General features: G+C 40.6%; 1 protein-coding gene across 1 annotated transcript in view; it reads right to left on the bottom strand.

The window, feature by feature from the left end:
- Positions 1 to 19125, bottom strand: part of ezrb (ezrin b) — a 37299-nt gene extending 18174 nt beyond the window's left edge. The window contains exons 1-3 of the mRNA XM_080491394.1: positions 19000 to 19125; positions 16684 to 16846; positions 8259 to 8342 (exon numbers count right to left, since the gene is read on the bottom strand). Coding sequence (XP_080347520.1) covers positions 8259 to 8342; positions 16684 to 16695 — 96 coding nt within the window. The 5' untranslated portion in view covers positions 16696 to 16846; positions 19000 to 19125. The remainder of the gene's footprint in view (positions 1 to 8258; positions 8343 to 16683; positions 16847 to 18999) is intronic.
- Positions 19126 to 25967: the final 6842 nt, after the last annotated feature.

The following is a 25967-nucleotide window of genomic DNA, read 5'->3' as shown; positions in this document are numbered from 1 at the left end:
TTTAAGTGAAGCCATCAACAGAAATAAGATCATGCCTTCAGTTCACTAAGCAGTGTAATGGCCTTTCCTCTGGCGCGGTCTGAAGGATCCAACCTCTAATCTACAGAACAGACCTCAGAGAGTTACACTCTCACAGACCTCAGTGTATTCTACAGCTGCCTGGATACAGAAAACCTCTTAGATTCCTGTCCTGTCACACAAAAGGAGATGTGGTACTTCTCATAAATAAGACTGAATGACATCTAGAAAATACAAAAAACTACCGTAAAGCACCGAAAAAGACCTTTGCGTCATTACAATGGTGCAAAAAGCGTCACAGTTGATGTTAAATCAATGTTTTTCTCTACTTGCACTTTCAGTTCAGACCTTTGTAGCCGGATGAGCTGATCTTTAACAGAATGATACCAATGATAGTATGAAGAAGGGCAGTGACGCTGTAAAATGAGGGTGTGCTGCATGACTCCCATCCTGTTTCTGACTCCAGGAACATGCTCAGGAGGAGGAGGAGGAGGAGGAGGAGGAGGAGGAGGAGGAGGAGGAGGAGGAGCAGGAGCAGGAGGAAAAGGGAGGAGGAGTCTGCACCCAAACTGCAGCTTCACCTTATTAACAACCAAAAACGCAGATTATGAAGTTTTAATTTCAACCTCACTGGAAACATTTCACGTCTAACCTCACAAGAATGTTTTCAGGTCAGCAATTTGGAGAATCTTTTATATATTTTTTTAAAGACGGTGCAGCCGAGGGCAGATTGAGAATACAGTTATAGCTCCGGGATAATTGCTCCTGCTGCAGGAGGAGTCATCATTTTTCCACTTGGCTGCTGAGGGAAACCACCACCAGCTCTTTATGGCTGACTGAGAAGTTTTCCAATAGAACAGTCTAGAAAACCATGTCTTTTTTTTTTTGTGCATGTGCGCATGATCAAGTCAGACTCTCCTGAGCCATCCCTTTTTCTGAATGCATGCCTGCTAAATTCCCCATCCTGTCACCAGCTGAGGCGCTGAACTACACGAGCCCGTACCCAATGATAAGCTGCAGCCAAAGTTCCCCACCGGCAGCCAACACTGAATACAGGGCAGGACGACCTGGAGGAGTGAAGATGAATGGCTCGGATTCAGGGAAACCTAATGATGGATTGAACTGAGCCTCGACAACAACAAGTAGCTCCAGAAGAGGTCTGAAATGAGAGAGCGGCTCAGGCTGCACCTCACCTGTAATGAAACTCGTAAGGCCTCGGGAAACAAATCAGCCCTTTCATGGCGCTTTTGAGTGCACCGGCAGGAAAACATGAAACACACTGAACAAACACTTTAAGATCTACTGCATGAAAACAAGGTTAACAACTCTCACCAGCCTCTCGCTACTCTGTGTTCCACCTGTCAAATACAAATACCGGCAACAGAAATGTTCTGTGCGCTACGAGCGCCGCAGCGTGAGGACGCTGAAAATGATTAAGGTTCATTAAAGGAGGATTAAATGTGAGTCTGGAGACGCCGGTTTAGTAAACTGACATCACAGCAGGTGAGTTTGGCATGCAGCCCCGACATTAATGGGCTGCAAGTTCGCTTCAACGTACGGCGAGAGCACTGAGCACCGAACACTTCAGTTCATGTGACACTGATCAGAACAAAACACTCAAATCTCAAGCCCCATTCATTTTAACCTTTAGATTTGTGAGTTAGTGTGTGTGTGTGACTTTTTCTGGTCCTCTGAAAAATCTTTTAGTTGAGAATATTAATTAAGAAGCAGTTTAAATGCGTTTAGCTCCAAGGAAATTATAGTAGTATAAAAAGAGGAGAAGCAAAAGCAATATTATGTAAATGTGTGCTGATCATATGAATGAAGAATAGCTGCTGCAAGAGGCACTAATCCTAACAATCATTAGACAATAATGATTCATGCTGCTTTGAAAGAAACAACAACCTTGTTTTAAATAACGGTTGCAAACATAAATACTTTTTAGATTCATTTCATAGTTTCCAGCAGGCTGCAGCAATGATTTGCAACAGTTGTAACAAGGATTGTGGAAGAAAAGGATAAACCAACATACAAATTATGCATATGTGAACATTTTTGGCACATTTTACACAAATACATCATCCATACAAGTAGAAGTCAAGTAGTCAAGTAGTCAAGTAAAAATGTATTTCAAGAGGAATTCTAGTTCTAGTTATCAGCTGTGTTATTACAGTATTCACAACCTTACAGACAAATCATGGCATCAGATTATAAACTTTATAAGGCCTTTCTTATTATAAAAATATATATATATATATTTGTAGTACTTGTGTGCACACAGTGGTGTAGTGGGGTGCACTCTCGCCTCACAGTGAAAAAGTCCCTGGCTGGAGTCCGGGTTTGGTTTGCATGGTCTCCCTGCGCATGAATGAGTTTCCCCCTGGTACTCTGGTTTCCACAGTCCAGAAAAATTCACTTGAGGTTCATTGGTGACTTTAAAACTGACAGTAGGAGTGAATGTGTATGTGTGTAGAAGGTGGATGGATATAGACGCCTGTGAAATAACTGTGAAAAAGTAGATCCACGCACCTGCAAAAGGGCAACAAATAAAGAAACTGCACTCGGAGTGGAAGAGCTACACTACAATACGACTGCACAGATATGAAGGAGCTCCGCGGAGGCTTTTGAAAGCAGCTTGTGTGACTGACTACATGAACTAGTTTCACATTTTGCCCCCTGGCACCTGTCAGACACACTATCTCAACTTGGACTGAGTTCAAGACATTGTTGGACTGTTTCAAATGCTGCCATGTTTTCAGCAGAGGTGGTGAAAGTATGCAGTCGTTGATAAGAAATTAGTAAAGGTGAACATACTGATTCCTTTACTATATCAAGATTTTAAAAGTCTGTCTCTCATTTGTTTCATGTATTAGCATCTCTCGCAACATTTCTTTTGCCTCTTTATGTGCATGAAAACTTAGTTACAGATACACCGAAAAAAATCATATGTTTGATGTGTTGCTGTCAAATTCAAATATTTCTTTTAAATGCAAAATTGCATTCAAAATGTGTTAGAATGTGTGGTATTGTGCAATAAAGCGAGAAGTTCTCAGAAAAGCAAACATAAAACCTCATTGAAGTCGAGAAGTTTAAGTGTCCACCACCTTCTTTTAACCAATCTCAACCACTTAAACAGTGTTTTGCCTCTTTTGATGAGGAGGTCTGGATTTATTTTCATTTCATGGATGCAGAATTGTCTAAAATGTGCAATAGATGAGTGTTTCTGCGCCTCCCCCCAAGATAATCTGTTGAAAAAATTGGTTCATTAGTTGACTTTAGTTGTGCTAAGTTTATATCTCTTGTTAAAAAGCAGTTTTTCAAATTAATTTGATAAACCACTGTTCTGGTACGACATCCGTCTTGAATATTTCAGTATTTCATCTTTGATTTTAGTAAATACTGTACGTACTTAAGACATATTTGTAAAAAACCCCACATGCAATATTCAAACTTTTTTTCGCCAAAAGTAAATAGGTTGTATTGCATGCATCCACTCTTTTTGATTTTATTCTTAATTTCTCACTAATCTCCTTCAGGGCCACAATTAAAGGGCCTCAATGAGGCCTCAATGAGCATTTAAAGGACTGCGGCTCCTTTAAATTAATTCATTTAATTTACGTCCTTTTGTTGTGGTTGATACCTTTCCTGATTACACATATCCCCACACTGGGGGGTCCTCGGTGCCTCTGGCTGTGGCCCCCAGGATGTATAGACATGCCCCTGTATTAGCTAGGATCCACGTTCAAAGCCCCATTTCCCTGGTTTTTGGTGCTTTGTGAACTGTTTAGATATCCTAAATGATGTAATGAGTTATAGTTATGACAGTTTGGTATGCTCAATCATTTCAGTGGTGAACTGGTCAAACTGGAACTAAAAACAAAACCTCCAAAGCCAGACTGATTAAAAGACAAGGCACATGGAGGACGCTGGGGCAAATACATCGAACTAGTATATCACCATAAACAGTAAACACTGGAGCTCCGGGTTAAAGCAAATGAAAGGAGCAGCCGCAGTGTGCATTCATATGGAAGTGAAACTGCGTGTGGGTGTGGAGGGGAGTGGCAGGCTTTTCTCTCTGAGAGTGGCATGACAGGCACCAAGGCTATGATCAGCGGTGACCACACGGGCCACGCCAGGCCTCACACTCGCTCCGGCGGTGAGCTCACTGCTGTTACTCAGCATTTCCACAGAACCTGTCGAACAGACCACGAGTGCACTCATCAGACGCTCCACTCATCCCAGGCTGAACACGTTTTGCAGCTCGTGTGACTCCACTAATGGCCTCTGAACCACAGACACGTTGTCAGGCTTATACGAGTTTCCGCAACGCTCAAGTAGGAAAATTACATCTTTGCATAAAAATAGCGCACTGAACTGTGTCAGACACTATCACAGGGAGCGTGTGATTATCTGAGGCGGAGCGCCTAAAGCCAACTCGAAAAATACTTGGAAATAGTTCAATTTAAACCCGATGATGTAAAAGACGTTAGGCTGTCTTAGTTACTTTTTTGTAATATTTTCAAGAGAGAGTCTTAAAAAAATCCATATAAATAATGAAATCAGTTGAAAACAAAAAGAAGGCACCCAGAGAGGCTGGTGAGATATGACTCTCCATTGTCCCATTATTCAATTTCAATTCAATTTCATTTATTTATATGGCACCAAATCCAGCAAGGCGAAAAATACAAATTCCTTATGTTAGCCTCCAAAAACCTTTTTTTTTTTATCAATAACCGATCACAAGTGTTTGAGTAATCCCGTTCAAAAAGAACAACAAACAAATCAAACAATCAACCAACCAATAGCAATGAGATTATGTACTTTGTGGCAGAGACGAAACCCAAAACTGTGGCTTGATTGGTAGAGCAGATCATCTCCCAGTCACTATGTTGCTGGTCTGATCCTCCAAGTGTCACACATTTAAACACATTAAAATGTAGGACTGAAGCAAATGGAGGACTAAATGTGACAAAATTTAATAAATTAATACACCAGTACAATACACATCAACTAAATGTGTTATTAATTAATCAAAATTGGAATTTAAATATATAGATGTGTCATTAATTCATTAAAATACCAATTTATTTTATGTAAAAAACATATATTTTGATTTCACTATTTAATTCTTTTACGGTCCAGTATTGCACCGCTTCATGAATTTATTTTATCTGTCAAACTCGCCCGTCAGAAATAAAACAGATATTTTTGGCCAAATGAAGCATTTTACTTTACTCCAATTATAATTTTCATTCTCAAAGTTTAGAGAATTTTGAAATAGAGAGTGTTAATTGTGCTAGTTAGTTTTGAGGAAAACACATAAGTTCCTAAACATAGTCACTTGCCTGATAATGGGTTCATGGAGGTGTGACATTCAAATACTGAGGCCTTTCTAATAACAAAGCTGAAAATACAAACCTCTGAAAACACGTCTAGTCAAATAAATCAAGGTGAAAGACACCTGTGCCCAGATTAGAGACAGAAAACTAAATAGAGAAATTGACTGAAATAGTCTCTGTTGGAATAAAGTCAGAATTCCCTGACATGCAGCCGCTCCACAGGCAGAGTGCCACAGTTGCCACTGAAAAACGGGTTTTACAGGAAGAGGCTGAAACAGAAATCCTTCTTTCCTCCCCCGGTGCTGTCATAATGTCACTGACATACTCGCACTGACGACATGTCACCTGGATCTGAGCTGCTGAGCCTCATGGCGAGAGGAACACGCAAATTCAAAATACAGAGGCAGGAAATAAAGGAAGTGACCAACTGTTACATCACTTACATCAGCTGTGATGGAGGGAAATGATGTTTCAACACTTCCTGTACACAGCAGATGGAAGTGAAATGACAAGTTGCAAAGCATATATTTGAAAAGTACTGTCATAACGTGATTTCACCAAATAATAGGAAAATAGGATTGACAATCATAGATAATCAAGAGCAGCAACCACAAGAAGAAACTGTTTCTTTTATTGTGGCAACACCTTTTTTTCTGCGTAACTCACCAAACACACGTCAATCTTAGCTTTAAACGCCTCTGATGCCATTAACCATCAGTCTGATCACTTCAGGTGTGTATAACTGCCATTATTCATCGGAGAAAACCATCACTAACAGCTCCTGGACCTCTCCAAAGGGACGGACACACAGACTGAGACAGCGCACAGACAGGTCAGGACTCTTGAGGCCAAAGCTCCTGTAATCTCATCTGTGGCAGAGATAACTTTCCAGACCTGGATGTGGTGAATGGAAAGAGCTTTTGAGGGAGGATAATGAGGGAAGACACTTTCTCCTCACACAGGATGCCTGTCCAGTTAATCAATGTTTTTTTGCGTGTCTATTTGTCTGTCTGTCTGTCTGTCTATCTATCGCACCATCCATCCATGCATCCATTTATATATCAACCATCCATCTGTCATTGTAACCAGCCATCCACCTATCCACCCACCTACCTAATCAATCAATCAATCGATCAATCGATCAATCGATCAATCGATCAATCAACCAATCAACCAATCAATCGATCAATCAACCAATCAACCAATCAATCAATCAATCAACCAATCAATCAATCATTTATTTATAAAGCCCTTGACAACACACAAAGTGACCAAAGTGCTTCACGCTAAAAAACAGACTCAAAAGAGAACAAGAGTAAAAACATACACTATATCAACACGAGTAAAATCAAATCAAATCAAAATAAAATGAGATAAAATGTTACCATATTACTGTGAATTAAAAGCCAGTCAGAATAAATAAGTTTTCAGCTGCACATCGTCGGCGTAGCAGTGAAATGCTATATTGTGCCGAGCAATAATTGACCCCAGTGGCAACATATATAGTGAAAACAGCATAGGGCCCATGATGGAGCTCTGGGGCACTCCACAAAACAAAGAGGTAATGGAGGATGACAGGTCGCCAATCACTGAATCGCCAGACTGAAATTTTTCCAGATCAGAGTTTTTTTTTTCAAAAACAATTGCAATTGCATGAAAGCAATTTTCTCCAGGACCTTTGAGATAAAAGGTCAGTTAGAAACGGGTCTAAAATGGGATAAAACACTAGCATCAAGATGTGGGTTTTTTTAAGTAGGGGGTCTCACAATAGCATGTTTAAAAGAGTTGGGGACACATCCTGAGCTAAGGCAAGAGTTCATTAAAACCAAGAGAGAAGGTCCAACAGAAGAAAACACGTGTTTCAGCAATTTAGTGGGAAAAACGTCCAAAGAGCCACTCGTTGTTCTCATACGCTGGACCACATCAGTGAGGAATGAAAGAGAGACAGGTTCAAAGTGATCAAACACTAATGATCCATCTGTCTATTTATCTGTCCATCTATCCATCTATACATTTATCCATCCATCTACTTATACATCCATCTGTCCAGTTTGATATAATCTCTGTCCCTTTCTATCACTCTAAACAGATAAGAAAATAGACCCTCTGTGGGGGCTACACTATCGGTTTCAAGACCCCCTGTTCATCTTTATGCTGACGATAGTCTTTTATTTGATGGCTGTATGTTCCGGGCCGACCTCCTCTATTGGATTTGAAATGTAAAGCCTTTGAGATAATATTACATTAAAACTCCACAAATGATTTTACACAGCAGTGTATGCATTTAAGCAATGAAGGAGTGAGACATGCTACGATGTGTGTGCTTGAGAGAGAGACGGGAGGCTGAGTTGGAGGGAGTGGAGATGTAGATGATGAGAGTTTATTTAGGAATGAGCAGCAGGTTGAGTTCAGAGATAAAGCTGGAGAGGGCAGGTTAAGATGGGAAGAGGAAGGCCTCAGACAAGACTCATGGATGTAGGAGAAACAGACACAGGGGACAGAGTGAACAGGAGGCAGATGATCAACTGACGGGAGCAGCCAAAAGGCAAAGAAGAAGACAACCAACAAAGCTGCTATTAAGAATAACTCTCCTCAGGTTACTGAGCTTTGTTTTTTAACTGGTTCTGTCCAAAAAGAGAGAAAGCCCTCTGCTCTGTGAGTCTCAGAGGAGCTCATAAGTGGATTTTTATACATAGTAAGCTTTATGACATATTTTCATTCATGTTGATCTCTCCAAAAGCATTGTAAGACAGAATCAGTAACAATGAGTAATGTCTGCATTATAAATGCAATAATTTCATAAAATCGCCCTAAACTGTTGAGCATTTTCACATGGTTATGTTTTCAACTACCCTAAAAGTGACATGAGACTATAAATATAACAGTGTTTATTTTCTGTACCTGGTCAAACAGCTGTTTTCCAGTGGTGCTGGGCTGGATGGCAAACTCCAGCTCAGCGTCCATGGTGGTGACGCGAACATTGACCTGTAGGAGAAAATAAACAGGAGTTCAATGACTGACCCAGACTCAGAGAGCTGTCAACACAGGGTAAAGCATAGTAAAATACAGCAGAGCAGTGTGTGTGTGTGTGTGTGTGTGTGCGTGTGTGTGTGTGTCGTTTGTAGACGGGTAGGGGGGGTTTATTTGCAGAGCAAACACATGGGGCGCTGCTTTCTCAGAGCCAGACGGGCTGATTGAACTGAACTCCACCCCAAACCTGAGGTTTTATTGTTTTAAGTGTTCAGTCATAACTCCAACGATTAAACGAGGAGGAGGATTGAGAAAGGAAACAATCCATGATCTCAGGTGATTTCATTTCGTGTGTTTCGATTGAAGTCACTCAGCCCCGTTAAAAGAAATAAGGCCTGTTATTCAGATCTGTGGTTAATGACTGATCAGGGTGGCCTGCGAGTACATAAAACAGAAAGAACTAAATGAAACCTACCTTCATGTGCAGAGGACTTAATGTCCACTCACAGGGAACCACCCCAGTGATTAATGCACAAAATCATTGCAAACAGTATGACTGGCGTGCCACACAAGACAATAAAAACTGACGTCAACTGTGTCCCATAATGGACAGAAACAATATTGTGTATTGTAGGTTTGGTTAGTAACGTGCAAAGGCCATACAACAATGCACAAATATTTACAATGGCTGCTTTGAGGTAATGGATGTACTGAATCTGTGTGTGTGTGTGTGATGTCACATGTCTCTGGTATTTGCGGGGGGTTATGAAACGACACAGACCCTCCTGGTATTGACCGAACATATTAAAGCCCAGTGAAAGTGATACAAAGAGGTTGGCGGACACAGTGAGAGGAGAGGAAGCCTGCGAACAGAAGCCTCCAGTGACATCTTTCATCTCCTCTCCATTGTGCACAAATTCAATGACGCCCACTGGAACAGGGACGTCTGGGCTGAAGCAGCGACTCGACTGGTGACTCAGTGCTCCACCGATTCCCATGAAAATGTGCCGACCGCGCCACTAACTGACCGGAGCAAAATCCCAAAGAGAGGGCAAATCCAACCGCAGCATTGGTTCGGGAAGCACCCCAGCACTGCGCTGCTGAGGATGTCGTAAGAACACAGCAGTCCGGACAGTGAATATTCAACATGCCAGATTTAATCCACAGTGTGTCTGCTGGTGTCAAGTGAGGTTAGCAATGACAACTAACTTCGCTTCGAAAAAAACTTCAGCAAAGTAAATGTTTGCTCGGCCACCTTAATCGAATAAGGATGCAATGAGACCCGCAAAGACATGTGGGTGCAATTAGAATGATTTGGTGCGACCCCTATTCACCCTTGAGCAAAGATTGGACCCCGTCAATTGAGAGACAGATGGAGACCTCTACTACAAACAGCAGATTGCAAATATGCAATTCTTCTTCCATCCATTTGTGAATAAGACCTCAAAATACCCCTCCTGCCTGCAGAGGCCATACCATATCTTTTCATAAGAAAACCACGGACTCCGATTTTGCCATTTGCCAGTTTTACAGATGCTACCACATAAACAACACAATAAATGCAGACATTGACAACAGACAATTTAAGAGTTTATCATTTTCAAGCAGAAACCGGAAAAATGGGTTTGGTTTTAAAGGGTTAACCGGCTCATAACGGCTCCATTTCACTGCTAAAAAGCGGGGGAAGGAGGGGAAAACCCTGCATTTACTTTACACCGCAAAACAAAGCTCCCCTTTCAGCTGCAGTGGCCCAGCACTCCCTCGCTATCATCCTCTGCATCCTCACACAGCCAGATTACTTTAAAACCTTCCTACCAAAAGACACCCCAAAGTTGTTCTATTAAGAGTTCTTTTTTTTTTTTTTTTTCAGATTTCACTTGTTTGACAGATGGTTTTGCAACGCCGGCAGTTTTGAATGCTTCTCCAAACATAATGGTCTATATTTACAGCAGCCAAAGAGGGAGCACCTAGAAAAACACACCCAAACCAGCAGAGAATGGAACATGTGAATGTGCAGAGCAGAGGAGCCAACAGAAACCACTGAGTGAGTGATATCTGATCTCAAACTGAGTTCTCCAACGGTAACAGCTCACAATAAACTGAGGCCATTCACAGTGGTAAAGAAAACATGACACGTATTTCTAAAAATATAGCCGGGCAAAGACCCAGAGTTCCACAATGAGCAAATTCAGTCAGAGGAAAGTACGGGGGTTCACATTAACTGTTTATATCCCAGCTTCACGGGTCAGAGCAGTAATAACTGACTCGGTCGCTGAAGCTGTGAAGACCCGGGTTCCAAAACGAAACTTCTATTATGACACAAAGCACACAAAAGTTCTCCATTAGTGGTGGGTGGTACTAAGTGTTGGTCACTAGGAAACAACACAGAAGCACTATGGAAACGTAGTGAAGACTCAAAAAGACCAAAAAAAAAAAAAGACAAAAAAAAAAAGCTTTTGGACGGAACTACTGGGAGGACTGCTGGTTTACTTTCTGTTTTAGGGTTAGGTCAGAAGATTGAACACATGCCTGGATGGTTCCAACTATTTGCTTAGCTTAGCATAAAGTCTCTGCTGAAGCGAGCAATTTCTCCTTGTTTCCAGTCCCTGCTGGACTCCATGCCACTCATTATATGTTTACACTGTGGTACCATGGCTCCTGGAGTGAAGGTTTTCTAACTACATCCAAAAAAGTGACTTTTTTCTGCAACGTCCAGATTTGTGATTATCAAATAGATCAACTTAGAACGGAATAGGCTAATGCCTGAACATTGCTTCGGGGGGAAAAAAAATAGAAGTTTTTAAAGTGTATTTCTTTGACAAATAACACTCGTCCTCGTCATCGTTTTGGAAGACATTCATAAATGTGAAGAAAGTTGATTTGCTTTGTGCGTTGGCTTTGCAATAACTGTGCAAGTCGGAAAAACCACAGTTAGACTGGGAGTCTGACGAGTTCCTAGTCTTTGCTGAGGCATTCTCCATGATTCTTGCTACATATTTACAGTTCGGATGTTGGTGTATGGTGCAAAGTGCAAACAGTCCACAGAAGCACTGCGGGAACACAGCTCTATTTCTATCATTTCTTCTGAGGAAGGACAATGATTTGCTTTCTGTTAGGGAGTCAGTTGAGAAAACCAATGGTGCAGACTTTTTCCGGTATATGAAGAGAAAATCAGCTGTTTGACATAAAGCCTTGAGACTAAATGACACAGTTCATATCAGATCAGGCACTGTGCTCGAGCTGTTTGTCTCAGTTTCCAGTCTTCAGCCTGCAACCATTTTGTAACATAGTCAATGTTTTCATTGCGTCATAAATCTGAGTCCTTTCTGCAGATGTAACAATATAATGGCACAAAGCACTGTGCATCTATTCTTCTAAAGACGTCTAGGGACATATTTATACAATAAGAAGAGCTTTTAATTTGGAGACAGGTGAAATATGGGTAAATTTGGTCAGTATATCAGTACCAGTATATACAACTTTTAACAGGGAGCGGGGGTGGCCTTGGAAGGTAAGGCAGCAAACTTGTCACCAGAAGTTCAGATATCCTTAAAAAACATTCTGCAAGTGTCCTGTTACCAGAAATCTCCAAACAGGCCCGAGGGAGAGCCTGAGCCAGGTGCAACTGGATGATATGTGGGAGCCGGGGTGGGGCGAAAAATACACCCAACAGTCTAATAATATGTTGTCTGTAAACACAATTTTTGACAACATTATGTAGATTTTGGTAACTCAGCAATAAGTACCTGGATTCTCAAATTCCTGCCTTAAAAAGTAAAAAAAAAAAAAAAAAAAAGGAGGGGGGGGGGGGGTCCTTACATTTTACTGTAATATAGTGGCTTTCTATAATGTGGAGATAATCTTTTGCCAAAATCTAATGAGAAATATATCTAATTTGGAAACATTTTAAGTTAGGAAATGATTACATTTGTCTGAATTTGATCAGTATGTTATTTTTCAACAGATAGAACAAATAGCTCTGAGCGCTGACTTACTAAAGTCAGGTACTATTCTGTCAATTAATCAATCAGGCCAGTCCTCCACAAGAATTCAAGCTATTTCCTCCCAGGACTCTCTCTCTCTCTCTAAAGTGTCCCATCAGGCCACCCTTCCCTCTTCTGGACAATCCTGAACTGAGTAACTTTCCTTCAGATTGTTCAGTGGTGAGGTCAAGCCAGTCTTCACCTCAGTAGTTAAACTGTAATTGGGCCGTTCTGCTCTCTTCACTGAAGACTATTCAATATTTAACCCTCTGCATAGTTTGCATGGCTTTAGCGGGGCGTGTTACACAGTGGAGTTGCTATGGAGATTTCTCAGACAACAAAAGGGCCATAAAAGTCCAAAGTGGCCATACAAGAAGGACGGACGAGACACAAAAAAAGCTTTGTAGGCAGGTAACTTAATGACTTGAAACCAAGCTTATTTTGTAGGCTTGTGCTAGAAAATGATATCCCCTTATATTCTCATGTTGAGTGCGTGCTTTGATTTGTTAAGGTTTGTGTGTATGTGGCATGAAATGGCAGATTCTCTGGAAAATAGAAATTGGGTTGTCAAAATGAAACTACATAGATTTTGGTCTTGGACTTGTGTATGGATCAAGTTAAAGAAACATATATCTTGTTGCACCGCATGTTCTTCTGTTTAATCTAATATGTAACACCGCGATTTAACGTAATATAAGTGAATAGTAAATTTGAAGCCTTTAATCACGGCCTTCACTGACCATATTGGAACTTAAATGCTGCTGACGTGTAATCTACTCTGGAAGAGATTTACTTAAAGGGTTGAGAACGATTGTCCAAAGACATGAAGTCAGCTTCCGTTGGTGAATCACACCTTCAGGGTGTCGCAGGTTCGATTGGGTTATCAATGATTAAAGGAACAAACTGCAACAATGGAAATTGATCTGAAGAGGAAACACCCATCCATGTTGATGGCGGCTGCGCCTTGTGTGGTTTGTGTCACAGGCTGTGACTGCGGGAGAATGCGGGATTGTGGGAGAGCCGAGGAGCGCTATCGTTTCTCCCTGACAATGTGTCACCAAGGCAGGTGAAACCTGAGTCACAGAGGCGTCAACACAGGAGACTTCACTGCTTCTCCAAACCTGCTCCGGACTCCTTAACTCCGGTTGTTTTGTATTTAAATAAGTGAGTTTCTACTTTCCAAACACACAGGGTTGAAATATTTGATAAGAGCTGTCACATCTCAGACTTCCTGAAGGCTTCTGTGCCAGTCACAAGTTCGACCAGATCCCAAAGAAATCTGACACTTTAATTCTCTTTCCTACGTGCTTAATAGGAAGACTCTAATATTCAGAAGACATGATTCCTATCTTGGATATAAGGTGGTGAAGAGGTTCGCACTCTCACCTCACAGCTATCAATCCTCGATGCGTGACTGGGGGGCGTCTCATCGTACTAGGGTTTCCTCTCAGTCCAAAAAACATGTGTTCAGGCTATTAGGAGACTCTGAACTGGCCACAGTGTAAATGTGAGTGTCCTTCTCACTGTGTGTCACACTCGGAGTGAAATCAAGTATTTAAAATGGATGGAAGATAAAACGAACCGACTCAAACTCAGCACCTTGATACCCACTGTGGTCTTGTGGTTTTTGCTAGTTTTGGCAAAGGTATAAAGTCATACATCAAAAAATTAAATAAAATAAAATATATATTATATAGAAAGCTGAAACTTTGCGGTCGTTTTTGAAATTTTTTGTACCAGTGAAATTCAAAATTTTTATAATTGTGTTGATTATCTGGAATCGAACTGATGAACAGTTAGATTTAGGATCCAATCAAAAACAAATGCTAAGTGAGATTGTTCAATATTTCAAGAGAAATAAGATTTCTGAAGGAATTATGGATATTCATTGCTGCAAAGTAAGTCAAACACATCGGGGTTTTGTCATTAGATAAACATTTGTATTACTAAAGTCTGATGCTGTGTGAGCTGGGAAAGCTTCCAGCGATCATGACTTTAAGTGGGATAGCTGAACCATAAATAACAGGAGGACAGTGCGAAAATCAACAGGCAATTTTAGTCAGAGCGGCCGCATATATTTCAAAGAGTTGTTGATTCATTGTTTCAGACATTTTTCTACTGCACATTCATGAATGCTTCAACATCTCCTATGTGACAATTTACCTAATCATTACTGATGATTTGTGCATTTTTCAACTGAAAACAAGCCGTTTGAAATAAACATGAGAATCAAAACAGAGGATGGTTGTAGCTGTGCATGTAAAGTGCTGCTTCCTTCACATCACACCATCCTCCCTGCTCTGCTCGCCCACATGTTTCTGCCTCCGGACCTGATGTGCTTCGTCACACTCTTCAAGTACCAATGCAATTTTAGCGTTTTCACATAAGCCTTCTTTACATATCCACCCTGTGTGAGAAGTGAGAGTCGGCACCTGCGGGATTAAACCAAGAAGCCGGTTTCATTAAAACAGACTTTTGTCACAGACCTCAAGTCATTCAAGAAAAACGGCTGAGGTGACTGTCAAGGTAAAAGTGTGTTTTGGTTGTGGAAAATGCATGCAGTGAGTTGATGCTGCTGTCAGACATCCATGATGTCACTTCCGCAGCGGCGCTCCTGACAACCCCGAGGCCTTTTCTAAACAAACCCACAACACACTTTATGACGCTGATCAAGGCTTCAGTCATTGTTATCACACTACCACTCTGTTCAGCACCAACTCATGTTTCCATCCTGACCCCGATGCGAAAAGCAGAAGCTGGTTCTCGCTCTTTCCATATGAAGAAGACTCAAGTAGACCCGAATACACGTGCCTACTAGAAATTTCCAAACCGTGAGGTGAGAGAGGGATGTGAGTTCCACATGCGGGGTGGGGCACCGTGAGCCAGGAGTACCTCAGTCAAACTAAAAATACAGTTTGATGAAATGAAAACATAACACAAGACGTTTCAAAAAGACTTTAAGGGCCCAAAATTAATATCCAACATCTGCATTAACCTAAAAAAGATATTAACTAGATATAAACTGAGGTCAGATTGTTCATGAAAGCTTCAGCATCCAGAAGAATGTGAGCGGTCAGGGAAATCCCTTTTGACCAAAGGCTAGGAAGCAGTTGCAGATTATATATAGAGATCTGCCAGATATTACGATTCAAAAGAGGCTACCTGGTACAGCACAAATTTAATTAATCCCAAAAGTGTTTTTCAAAGTGTTGAGCAAGGCTACCCTAGGGGGCGCCAGAGAGCCTCAAGCCTCTGGAAAGTCTGTAGGTCAGGGAGATGAATTTCCCCAGCATGATTGTTAATACAATGGACTAAGCATATCACAAAACTATTAATTATCTTATCAAAAGTCACTTTTTTATTGCTGAATGTATTGTTTGTGTAATAGAGTGATGATAAAAATGTAAAATATGCATTAAACGGAATAACTGTTATGACAGTTGCAGACTTTATATAAAGATCTACCAGATATTTCTAATTCAGAGCAGCTTTTGCTTTCTATTGATTATGGATCCAAACAATAACATCTTATATAGTGAAAAACATTATTGAGTCTATAATTCATTGGGACAAGGTGTGACAGAATTCACCAGGACCAGTGCAGGAGTCAGAGGGCAAAGGACAGGGGCCAGGACCAGTACCAGTGCCAGCACTGGGTCCGGGGCAGGACCCAGGGCTGTCTAGTGGCCACAACATGGCCGGGGAAGGATACCGGGGCAGAACAATGTGGTTGATGCTCTGTCAGGACTCATCCTTGATCACTTTGAGATCCTCTGATGAATCTGTGACAATATCCACCAACAATATAAACACAACACTTTTTTCTTTTTAGAATAAAATGTCCAATGGCTTCTGTCTATGGTGCAAAATGTTCCCATACATGTGGGACACCCTCAGGATACATGATGGACATGTGATTTGAGTGGTATTTCCCTTTAACGCAGACCCTTATTTAACATTTCCATGACATGAATAAGCGGTGAAACGGGTATTGATTTGTTTCGATGGATTTTAAAAGTTCAGTGTATAGCTTGGTGACATCTAACTCAATCACCGAAATTTTCTAGATCCTTTTTTTTGTGAAACCACGAAAAACTAACAACAGATCTCAATAAATCCACTCATATTCAAGGGCTGTACTGATTTTCATTATTTCTGCGCTGAATTCAGATTTTTTTTCTTCATAAAGTTCTATCATTATAATATTAATATACTACCGTAACTGTGTATAAATCTTGATGTTTTGATTAATAAATGGCCAAATACTGAATAATACTCTGATTCCAGGAAGCTATAATCGTTCCAGGTGTCTGACAAACCTATTAAAACTGTGCGTAAAAAAAAAAGGATCAATAAATCAAATGTGTACTTACCGCTTTGGGCATTTTTCTGTCTTTTTCCTGGCTCTGTGCGAGGAGCTGGTAAATAATATTTAGAATGAGGGGGAAAAAATTGTTTTTCTTTCTTTTTCCAGAGAAGAAAGCTGATCCGAGCGTGTCTCCTTGCGTCCGTGTGTGCGCTCCTCAGTGCGCCTTCCTGAAGAGAGAGAAAAGAGGAGAAACGAGTTTCAGCCACTTCTGCCTCTCTTAAAGCCGGCTGAGAGCAGCTCGACACTCCTGCGAGCGACAGTCATCAGCATGAATCACCGCCGAAACCCGCAACTTACCGACTACCTACCGACAAGTTGCCGACAAGTCACCCGCAGAGCACGAGGGACCGGCCCTGTCCTTCAACATAAGAGACATCTGCCCACAATAAAGCCACACTTTTTAAAAAAAAAATTCAAAACTGGAGCGAAAAAAACCCTACATTTAGCAGTTGGAAATAACTGCGTATAGTCAAAGCAATATTTTACTATTTTTCACTTTATTACCAAATATTTAAATTTATTTTGAAAATGTTTGCTCCTTTTTTTTTTTTTTTACATATTTTACATGGTTTCTCCTTTTATATTGCATTAACTTTGTGCCTTTAACACCTTATAGGGCAAATAGCCACATCTGGTCACCTCTACCTTTTTCATGTTTCATTAAAAGTAACCATATTATATTAATAACACAACATATTTCTTATAAAAACACATATTTCTGCACACCACTTGCACTATTTATAGATTAGGATGAGACGGCAGGCTTTTTGAAGACATCCATCATCAATTGATCTTCTACACTGCGATACTAGAGCCAATCTTGATCCATCACACAGAGACAGACCACCTCACACCGAGGGGCAGTTTAGGGTCACCAATTGACCTCACATGCACATTTTAGGATCGTGAGAGAAAACCGGAGTACCAGGCGAAAAAAAACCACGCACACACACAGGGAGAACATGCAAACTCCACACAATAGGTCCCGTCCCGTATTTGAACCAACGACCTTCTTGATGTGAGGATACCATAAAATCACATTTGTTGTAAAGTGTAAAACTGATCAATTGACGTGATGATCTACTTCAAGATGTTTCTAAATTGAACACATTTCCATGGATTTGGTACTAAGACCTTATGATTGAGTCCACATTCATTATAACTCGATAGCGTGTGTGATGAGTTGTAAAAACTGCCTCAAATATGAACTGACTGCATATGATGCATATGATCAAGTTAGCATTTAATCTCAGACTTTAATCAACTTACAAGTTGTTTACAAGAAATGTTGAAGTAAATTAATATGATCAGTCACCCATTACAGAGTTAAAGTGGCACTATGTGTATATCATCCCCACAATAAATATGACCGTAGGTTACTTTATAACTGTGAATATCTACACATTCAACAGTTTCAGATCAGGATTATTGGATGACAGACAACTTACTTGTTTGTTCTAAGTCAGACTCACTTAGTTTTTTCTCCTTTCATGTAAAATAAACGGACACATTTCTTTATAAATGGCTAACTTCCTTCTTTTATGCTCTGAATCTTTTGCCTCGGCTAAAACGTCAAAGAAGGATTTTATTTTGAATGGTAACACCGGATGTGTTCCTTCCTGTCCTACCTTGACGTGCTTCAATGATTCAGGCACTCGGCAGATTGTGTTTGGTGCCTCACTTCTCTCCCGCCTATGATGAATTTGTGTCTCCACCCGTCTCTGTTTCCAGACTTTCCTTTCTGACACCCTCATGCGTCAATAATCTCGCACCTCGCGCAGTTTGACGCCTCCTGCCAGCGCACTGGGCCTCTTTCCCCTTATAATAAACACGTTTAAGGATAATAACAATTAACAATTTTCTAATTAAAAAACTGCGCGCTGGATAAGAAGCTGAGCTCAGGCGCAACCACAGCAGCTTTCCGGGGTGTTTACCCTGCAGGGTGAGGATCTGTGGGCGCTGCTGCTGGTTGGTCCACACCCACAGAGGCAGGGAACAGACTCAAACCCAGCATACGAGAAAATCCACCTTTCCCATCAGTGATGTCACAACAAAACCTTCAAACATGTAATAGCTACGGCCACTGTCTCTGTTGTGACTGCGCGTCTCTGCGCGCAGCCGCTCCGTGCGTGCAGCGGCCACACGCATCCTCTCAGTAATCCCGCAGACACCTGTTGTTGGGAGATTTGCCTCCTTTGTGTAAAGCAGAAGAAAAAAGTGCGGAAACTGTCTTTACATGTGTATTTTTGAGGCTGAAGCTTCATCTGGCAGTGCTGCGAGCGCCTGACAGACCGGCAGAGCAGCGCAGGTGGATTCTTACCGGAGCTGGTGAAGACCGGTGGTGGAATAACACGGGGGTTAGGAAGGCCGGCACCCGCAGATTTCCCCTCCCTCCCTCTGTCTGTCAGCTCAGCCGAGCGCAATATGGCGCTCAGCCATCAGCTGTGAGCGCTGCTGGAGCTCCGGAGCGCAGCACGCAGCCGGCAGGGGCGCACAAACCAGAGAGTTTCTATCTGGGGCAGAGAGGTCGACAGTCAGAGAGGATTCATTTACCTTAAAGATTAGAATCAAATGCCACAAATGATATAGACATTGAGCCTAATGTGATATGTTGGAGAGAGCCATTCTAACTCCCGTGGGATCTCTACTTATGCACCCTGTAACCTGATTACATTAGAGTAAACAGAAAAATCCAACCCCAGAAAAAGTGTTTTTTGCAAATACTTTTCAATTAAATAACTTTGTTGATTAGAAAAGACAATTCAAAAGATACGCACAGCATGACAGGGCCATTTTAAAATTAAAAATATTGTTATAATTCTTACAAAAAACAACAACATTTTAGGCTACCAACAAATATAAATCTCTTCACTTCATCCTCCCCCCAGTGAGGCAACAGGTACTGACACACATGTATAGGTTCTGTGGGAAGTGTGGATTCAAATACATCAAAACATCAGTTATTATCATTGAAGGAGCATTTAAAACATGGATTGGTGTTTCCGACTCTTTGGGATCTATTTTGTTCCAGATATATACACAGCCTGCATCCAGTCACACGTGAAAATAGATATGATGACTAATACAACCTGCTGTACACTTTTGAATCCACTTTAGTTATGATTTTCTTCATCACACTAACAAATGTTTGCACTCAAGTTGAAAACCAGATTAACCATAACAATGTTGAACTCTCATTTCTATTGCAATTTTAACAGTATATTTATTCAAGGGCTTAAAATGAAAAATTGCATGACTGCACACACTTCAGAAACCTGCTCAATCCAGGAAGTCCTGCAGGGCGAGTGGGCGGGTCCAGAGCGGAGCCGGCCAATGAGGTGAGAGGATTAAAATAGAGCGGTATAAATCTGAGGTCATACCTTCTTCTTCTCACCAGTACGCCAAAGTCATGGGTGAGCTGACAGCCCTGCATAACTCTACCTCCAATCACATTAACCACTTCATTTGAATGTGTTGGAAACAAATATTACCACCAAAACCACACATGCATCACAATTCTCATTTATCCTTGGGCCCTATTGTTATATGTGACACCACTAAGGATTTCCCACTGTGATTCATAAAGAATTTAGATTGTATTATTCGTCCAATATATGGAAAAAAAAAAGCCCCTGAATATAATTTACTACAGGGTCCATGTACTTAAAAGTCATGTAGTCATGTATGACAGTTTTCACCAGTTCTTAGCAGAGAAATTATCCAAATAATTGATTAACACACTATTGAGTACCATAGTTATACAATATAATGTGTGATATGAAACAAGCAAATTATATTACTTAATATCATAATAACAGCATTAATCACAGTTAATATACTATGAGATAAAACTGAGAAAAGTGACAGTTGCCAAATGTGATCAGTAAAGGGTTAAGTAGAGGTGAAAGTTATGTACTGGAGGTATGTAAGACAGCAGCCTCGTCGGTAGCATTGACACAGAGTAAAGATTTAACCTGTATCATCGTTTTCAGTCAGAATAATTAATCATGGATGAGATTGTTCTGTTTTCTAACTGTAAATATCGTTATAGTTGTTATGACAAGATAGTTTCTTGAACGTAAGCAAGAAAAAGTACAGCCATTTGTGTCTGAATGTCGAAAGTTAAAGTAAAATAAATACTCCAGTAACGTTTTGGTACCTGTAAATTGCACTTAAGTACAAACCCTTTGTTACTTGATTGATCTAAAGTGTACAGACTAACAAACACACTAACAAATGGAGCAGGAGCATTAAAATGTAACAGTTTTATCGTGGTGAAATAATCACATGTAATGCAAAACATTGAATTTGAATGTTGGCGCTTCTAAATGAACTGTTTATTTCGTGATGCATGACAGATGCAAATGGTTACAGTCACTGTAAAGTACTTTGAATGATCCTCAGAGTGATCCTGGTGCTCTCTTCAAACCTTTCTCTTTCTTTTTTTTTTAAGCAAACAAAAAAGCTAATTTTTTTACACTGTATCTTTAATTTTTAACTTTAAGAAATGTCTGGTTTTCTTCTCAAATAAGGAAATGCTGTGGAATTGGTGACTATTAATTGTTTATAGATGTGAGTTTCGCTCTGTCTCTTTTTGGCAGGATAATGATCCATAAATCATCCATGACTTCTGTAATGTTAATCAAGCAGCACTAGATGGCACTAAAACAATATCCATGTCCTGGAATACGTCAGAGGACAGAAGTTAAGGTTTAACCTGTCAGTCTCTGTGGTTGTGTTGATGACTTACAACAACTCAGGAGGAGAAATAAGAACATCGTACATGCGTATCTACTTTGCTTTTTTTTTACATTATTGGAACTAGAATATCAGCTAAACTTAGTTTGTAACTTAAGACAGTTTCTATTGGTATTCATGGAAATGCTATGTAACTGAGATTTACCTACCTACCTACCTACCTACCTACTTACCTACCTACCTAACTTACGGACCAACCAACCAACCAAATAACCTACTTAGTTGCTGATTTACCAACTTATCCACCCAGTTACTGATCTTCCTACTAACTAACATACTTACTCACGTACACCAATCTACCTACGTGTCTCCCAACCAACATGCCTACCTACCCACCCACCCACCCAACCGACCGACCGACCTACCTACCAACCCACCTACCTAACAAATCCACCCACCCACCCACCTACTTAATTCTTGATACAAAATGTGTATTTGAGTGGAAATGTCTTTGTCCACAGGACACTGCCACAGTAAAAAGAAATCAATCTCTCCAACCCTTTCACACACACACAAAAAAAAAAATTGAAAGAAAGAAAAGCTATCAGACAATAACGTGAAATTGTCTTTTGTAACCTCCCTTTACAGTACATGTTTTCTGTTGTGACAGCCAGCAGCCGCTCCGAGTATAAGCCTCTGATGCAGGGACCACTTCCTGCACAAAGGAGTTGAAAGGTGACACAGTCGCCGAACAATTCAAGGCTAGTGTGTGTGTGTGTGTGTGTGTGTGTGTGTGTGTGTGTGTGTGTGTGTGTGTGTAATATACTTTATTTTGCTCAAAAGAATTGAAGGAATGCCTTAAAAACACTACAGATCTCGATGGGGAAAACCTTTCCTACAATTTAGTCCTCAGACCTGTTGGCCTGTTAGCTTGGATAATGTGTTAGAGACAAAAGGAAGCCACATGCTGTTATGGAAACAAGATGGATTACCCTACAAGAAGCCTGCAAACAAAGACAAAGTTTCTTATAGTTTTGAATCACATTTATTGGGGTCATACTTGGATTTCAGATTTTTAGTGACCAGAATTATACCTCTCTATGCCCAAAGACACACATTCAGATAAGCTTGTCACAGATTCATTAACATGCTTTATTATGCCTAAACTAATCTCTTCAAGACAATCAATATAAAATATTACAACATAAAAATAACAAAATAAATTAAAAGTGTCTGGAATTAAATGAGTGGAGAAAAAGCCTCTTCTGATTAAATAAACCAAACACAAAAACAAGAAAAAGTCCTATCGGTCTACACAGTGTCAATGATCGCTGAATAGAGGACTCAGTAGGCGCAACGCCGCCTTCGATCGGATGAAAGCTCAATTTATTTCAAGCTTTAGGGAAAGGGGAGCTGGAGCAAGCAGCCATGCCTACCGAAACAAAAATCCAAACTTAGACTTTACGTCTTCCTCCCCCTTTCGAACATGTAAAGCCAGATTGGCACATATTAAAAACACATTGTGTTGTCTCTTCTACATCTGCTTTACTCATTTTGATGTTTTTCTTTGTTTACTTCTTTTTCTTACATGTTCAAACTAAAGATATATAACGCAACACAACATAACATAACATAACATAACATAAGAAACATGAAACACAACACTTTCAAAGAGACTCTGGAAGTGCAGGAACAAAGGGGAATGCAGGAGCAAAGGAGGCAACTTAAGCCACGTTTACACAGACCCGGGTTTTTCCAAAAACGAATATTTCCTCTCTACGTTTACAAAATATTCTTCATTGACATGGACCTGCAGGTACACCTGGTTCAGAGCTACTATGAGCATGCCAAACCTGTAGGGGGCAGTGTAACGAGAAGCATGAAACCATGATAATCAATCAGAATCCATGAAGAAACGCTGCATCGTTAATTGAGACATAAATATCCGCCTACCCACCTTTAGATGCAAACAGAGACGCAGAGGTTTTCCAGATCTCCACTGTGGCCGGAGTTTTCAGGAATCGTCGTTTGTGGAGACGCTGAGCTGCTTTTATGTGTACATGCAAGGCCCAAACGCAGAGAAATATCACGTTTTTAGTTTTTTTTAAATACTCTGCTATGTGTAAACGTGGCCTTAGGCTGAAAAAGGATTCAGTAGGCCGAGCACTGAGTTGGATTTATTTGAAGCATTGAGGAGAGAGGAGGTGGCGCAAGCAGCCAACAAAGACATTACCGTCGAGACAAAGATCCAAACACCAAAGACCCCCCCCCCCCCCCCCCAAAAAAAAAGAAAGTTTAAAAATTCCAAACTTAACACATGAAAGACAAAACTTACAAAGAGACTGTTGAAGGACAGGAACAAAGAGAACACGTACTGTAATATGTGTGTGTATGTTCATGCAAATGGTTAAATTTGGGTCAGTGATTGTTTACACAAGTATCTTTACTTGTACTGTGCCAGCTCTGCTGGAAACAGTTCCGTTTTTTTGTTTTTTTTTGCAGTCCACTCTGAACTGGTTTCACTAAGTTAAAGGAAGAAACTCTACTCTGGCTGAAGTCAAACTGCAGACATCATTCTCGTCATCTGTCTGAAACCGTCTGAGAGGAAAACAGCCCACCAGAGTCGCTGCCACACTGTCCAAAGGTGACTGACGAGGTGTCGCTTCCATGTCAGAGATTAGATTCTGTGTGTGTGTATGGCGTCTAAATAAAGCTTCATTATGCAACACGGTGGAGAAAACGTGTGTTTGTGATCATTAATAACTGTCTCATTTAAAGCAGGGGGGCAGCTGTGAGGTGGAGGAGTCGTGGGGGGGGGCGCACCCCTCCACCCCTCCTCTGCTGCTGCATTGTTGATGCTGGAGCTGTCACAAGTGGTTACACGTTATTAAAGGGTAAACTACTCTGTCTTAGCCTCTCCTCATTAGCGTTGCCCCACAGCAGAGCTGTTACGCAACAAGCACATTTCCACACACCACGGGGCAGTAATGGAGTACTACGTTGCTCTCATTAAGTAGTGTTTCAAGTACTTTCATGAATATCTCCCCCAGCAGGATCAACTAGGATGTAATAGAAGTAAATGCTTTTAAAATGTAGTGTACTTTGTTGATGTACTTATACTTTTAGCGGTATGTAATTGTAATCATCTGTTTTAAGAAGAAGAAGAAGAGTACATACCGTATTATGATAAAGTATTATTCTTGCGGAAATTTGTTCACCGAATTGAGCCATTGGTCAGCCCCTCCAGCCACCACTAACCACTCACTCTCACAGGCAGTTTGGGTTTCAGTGTCTTGCCCAAGGACACTTTGGCATGTGGGCAGGCAGAGATTGGAATTGAACCTGCAACATTCTAATTGGGAGACGACCGCTCTACTAACCGAGCCATGCCGCCCCTATCTACTCTATCATTATCTATCACGATCTACTTTTCTGCTTCTGAAACGTGATCTAGTATCTTCTGGTATAAGGAATTTTCATGAATAATTTCCAATTGTGCAATTTTACTCATCTTCTAGTATCTATACTATGTAATCTTAAATCTCGCTGAACCTACAGTATTTTATATACGTGGAACTACACTATCCAACTCACATTCAATCCTGTTAATACTTCATTATTTTAAAAAGTAAATGTGTGTATTCACTCGCATCACGGCACATCTAGTACATTTACTAAACTTTAAGTACAAGTCAGAAGATGTAATCTACTCTACTTCCTTATTGTTTGAATCATTATTAATCTGCATTTTTAGAGCCAATAAGACTATATTTAGACTTTTGTTTTTTGAGGAGATTTTCTGAGAAAAAAAACAAGATTTTAGAATTGGACATAATCAGACTAACTGGAATAAACCAACACATGCACAGGGAGAACATGCAAAGTGAAACTAATGTTAACCACTGCGCAGTGCTCATCCATCTTCTACATTCATAAAGCGATACGTCATCATACGTGGGCCGATTATAAAGAAGACAAGCGATCAATCAACACAAAAAACCTTTTAAACAATCAGACAAAAAGTGAAGATTGATTCTTTTGAAAAGGATCTGATGAAGCGAGTCCATGTGGAGTGTTACTGATCATAATGACCAAAAGCAGAGTACTCTAGTGAAGAGAGCACAACAAGAGAGAGCTGCTAATAAAGCCTTAATAAAAGGTCTATTGAATGGATGCAAGATGAAAACAAAGGTTTTACAAATAGATTTTTAAAGAACAGAGCTGCAAAATGGATTACTTAGGTCATCGAATGAAGAAAAAAACTAACATTTAGAAATAACATTCAAACAGGAAGGGTCAAAATAATATCAAAAAATCGACTGATTTAAATATTCATAACTAACTGCAAAGTTATAAGTGAACTTTAGTAAGTGACTCTTTATGATCCATCCTGTTCAAACTTATCCTCTGCGACACATTCTAGAAACACGTGCAAAAGTCTCCAAAACTTCTTCCATAAGGACCAGCGGAGCTCTGCTACGATGCAAAACGTGGGATTTTGGAGTCCGTGGAGTGACTTTCAGTCCGATTTAAAAATTTTGTCTGTCTGTTGGCCAGAACGAGGTCAGACCCCGCTGACATGACGCCGGG

Source organism: Lipophrys pholis (assembly GCF_963383615.2).
Source record: "Lipophrys pholis genome assembly, chromosome: 21".
NCBI classification, from domain to species: domain Eukaryota; kingdom Metazoa; phylum Chordata; class Actinopteri; order Blenniiformes; family Blenniidae; genus Lipophrys; species Lipophrys pholis.
The sequence above is the reverse complement of the archived record's forward strand: the minus strand, read 5'-3'. Positions and strand labels throughout refer to the sequence as shown.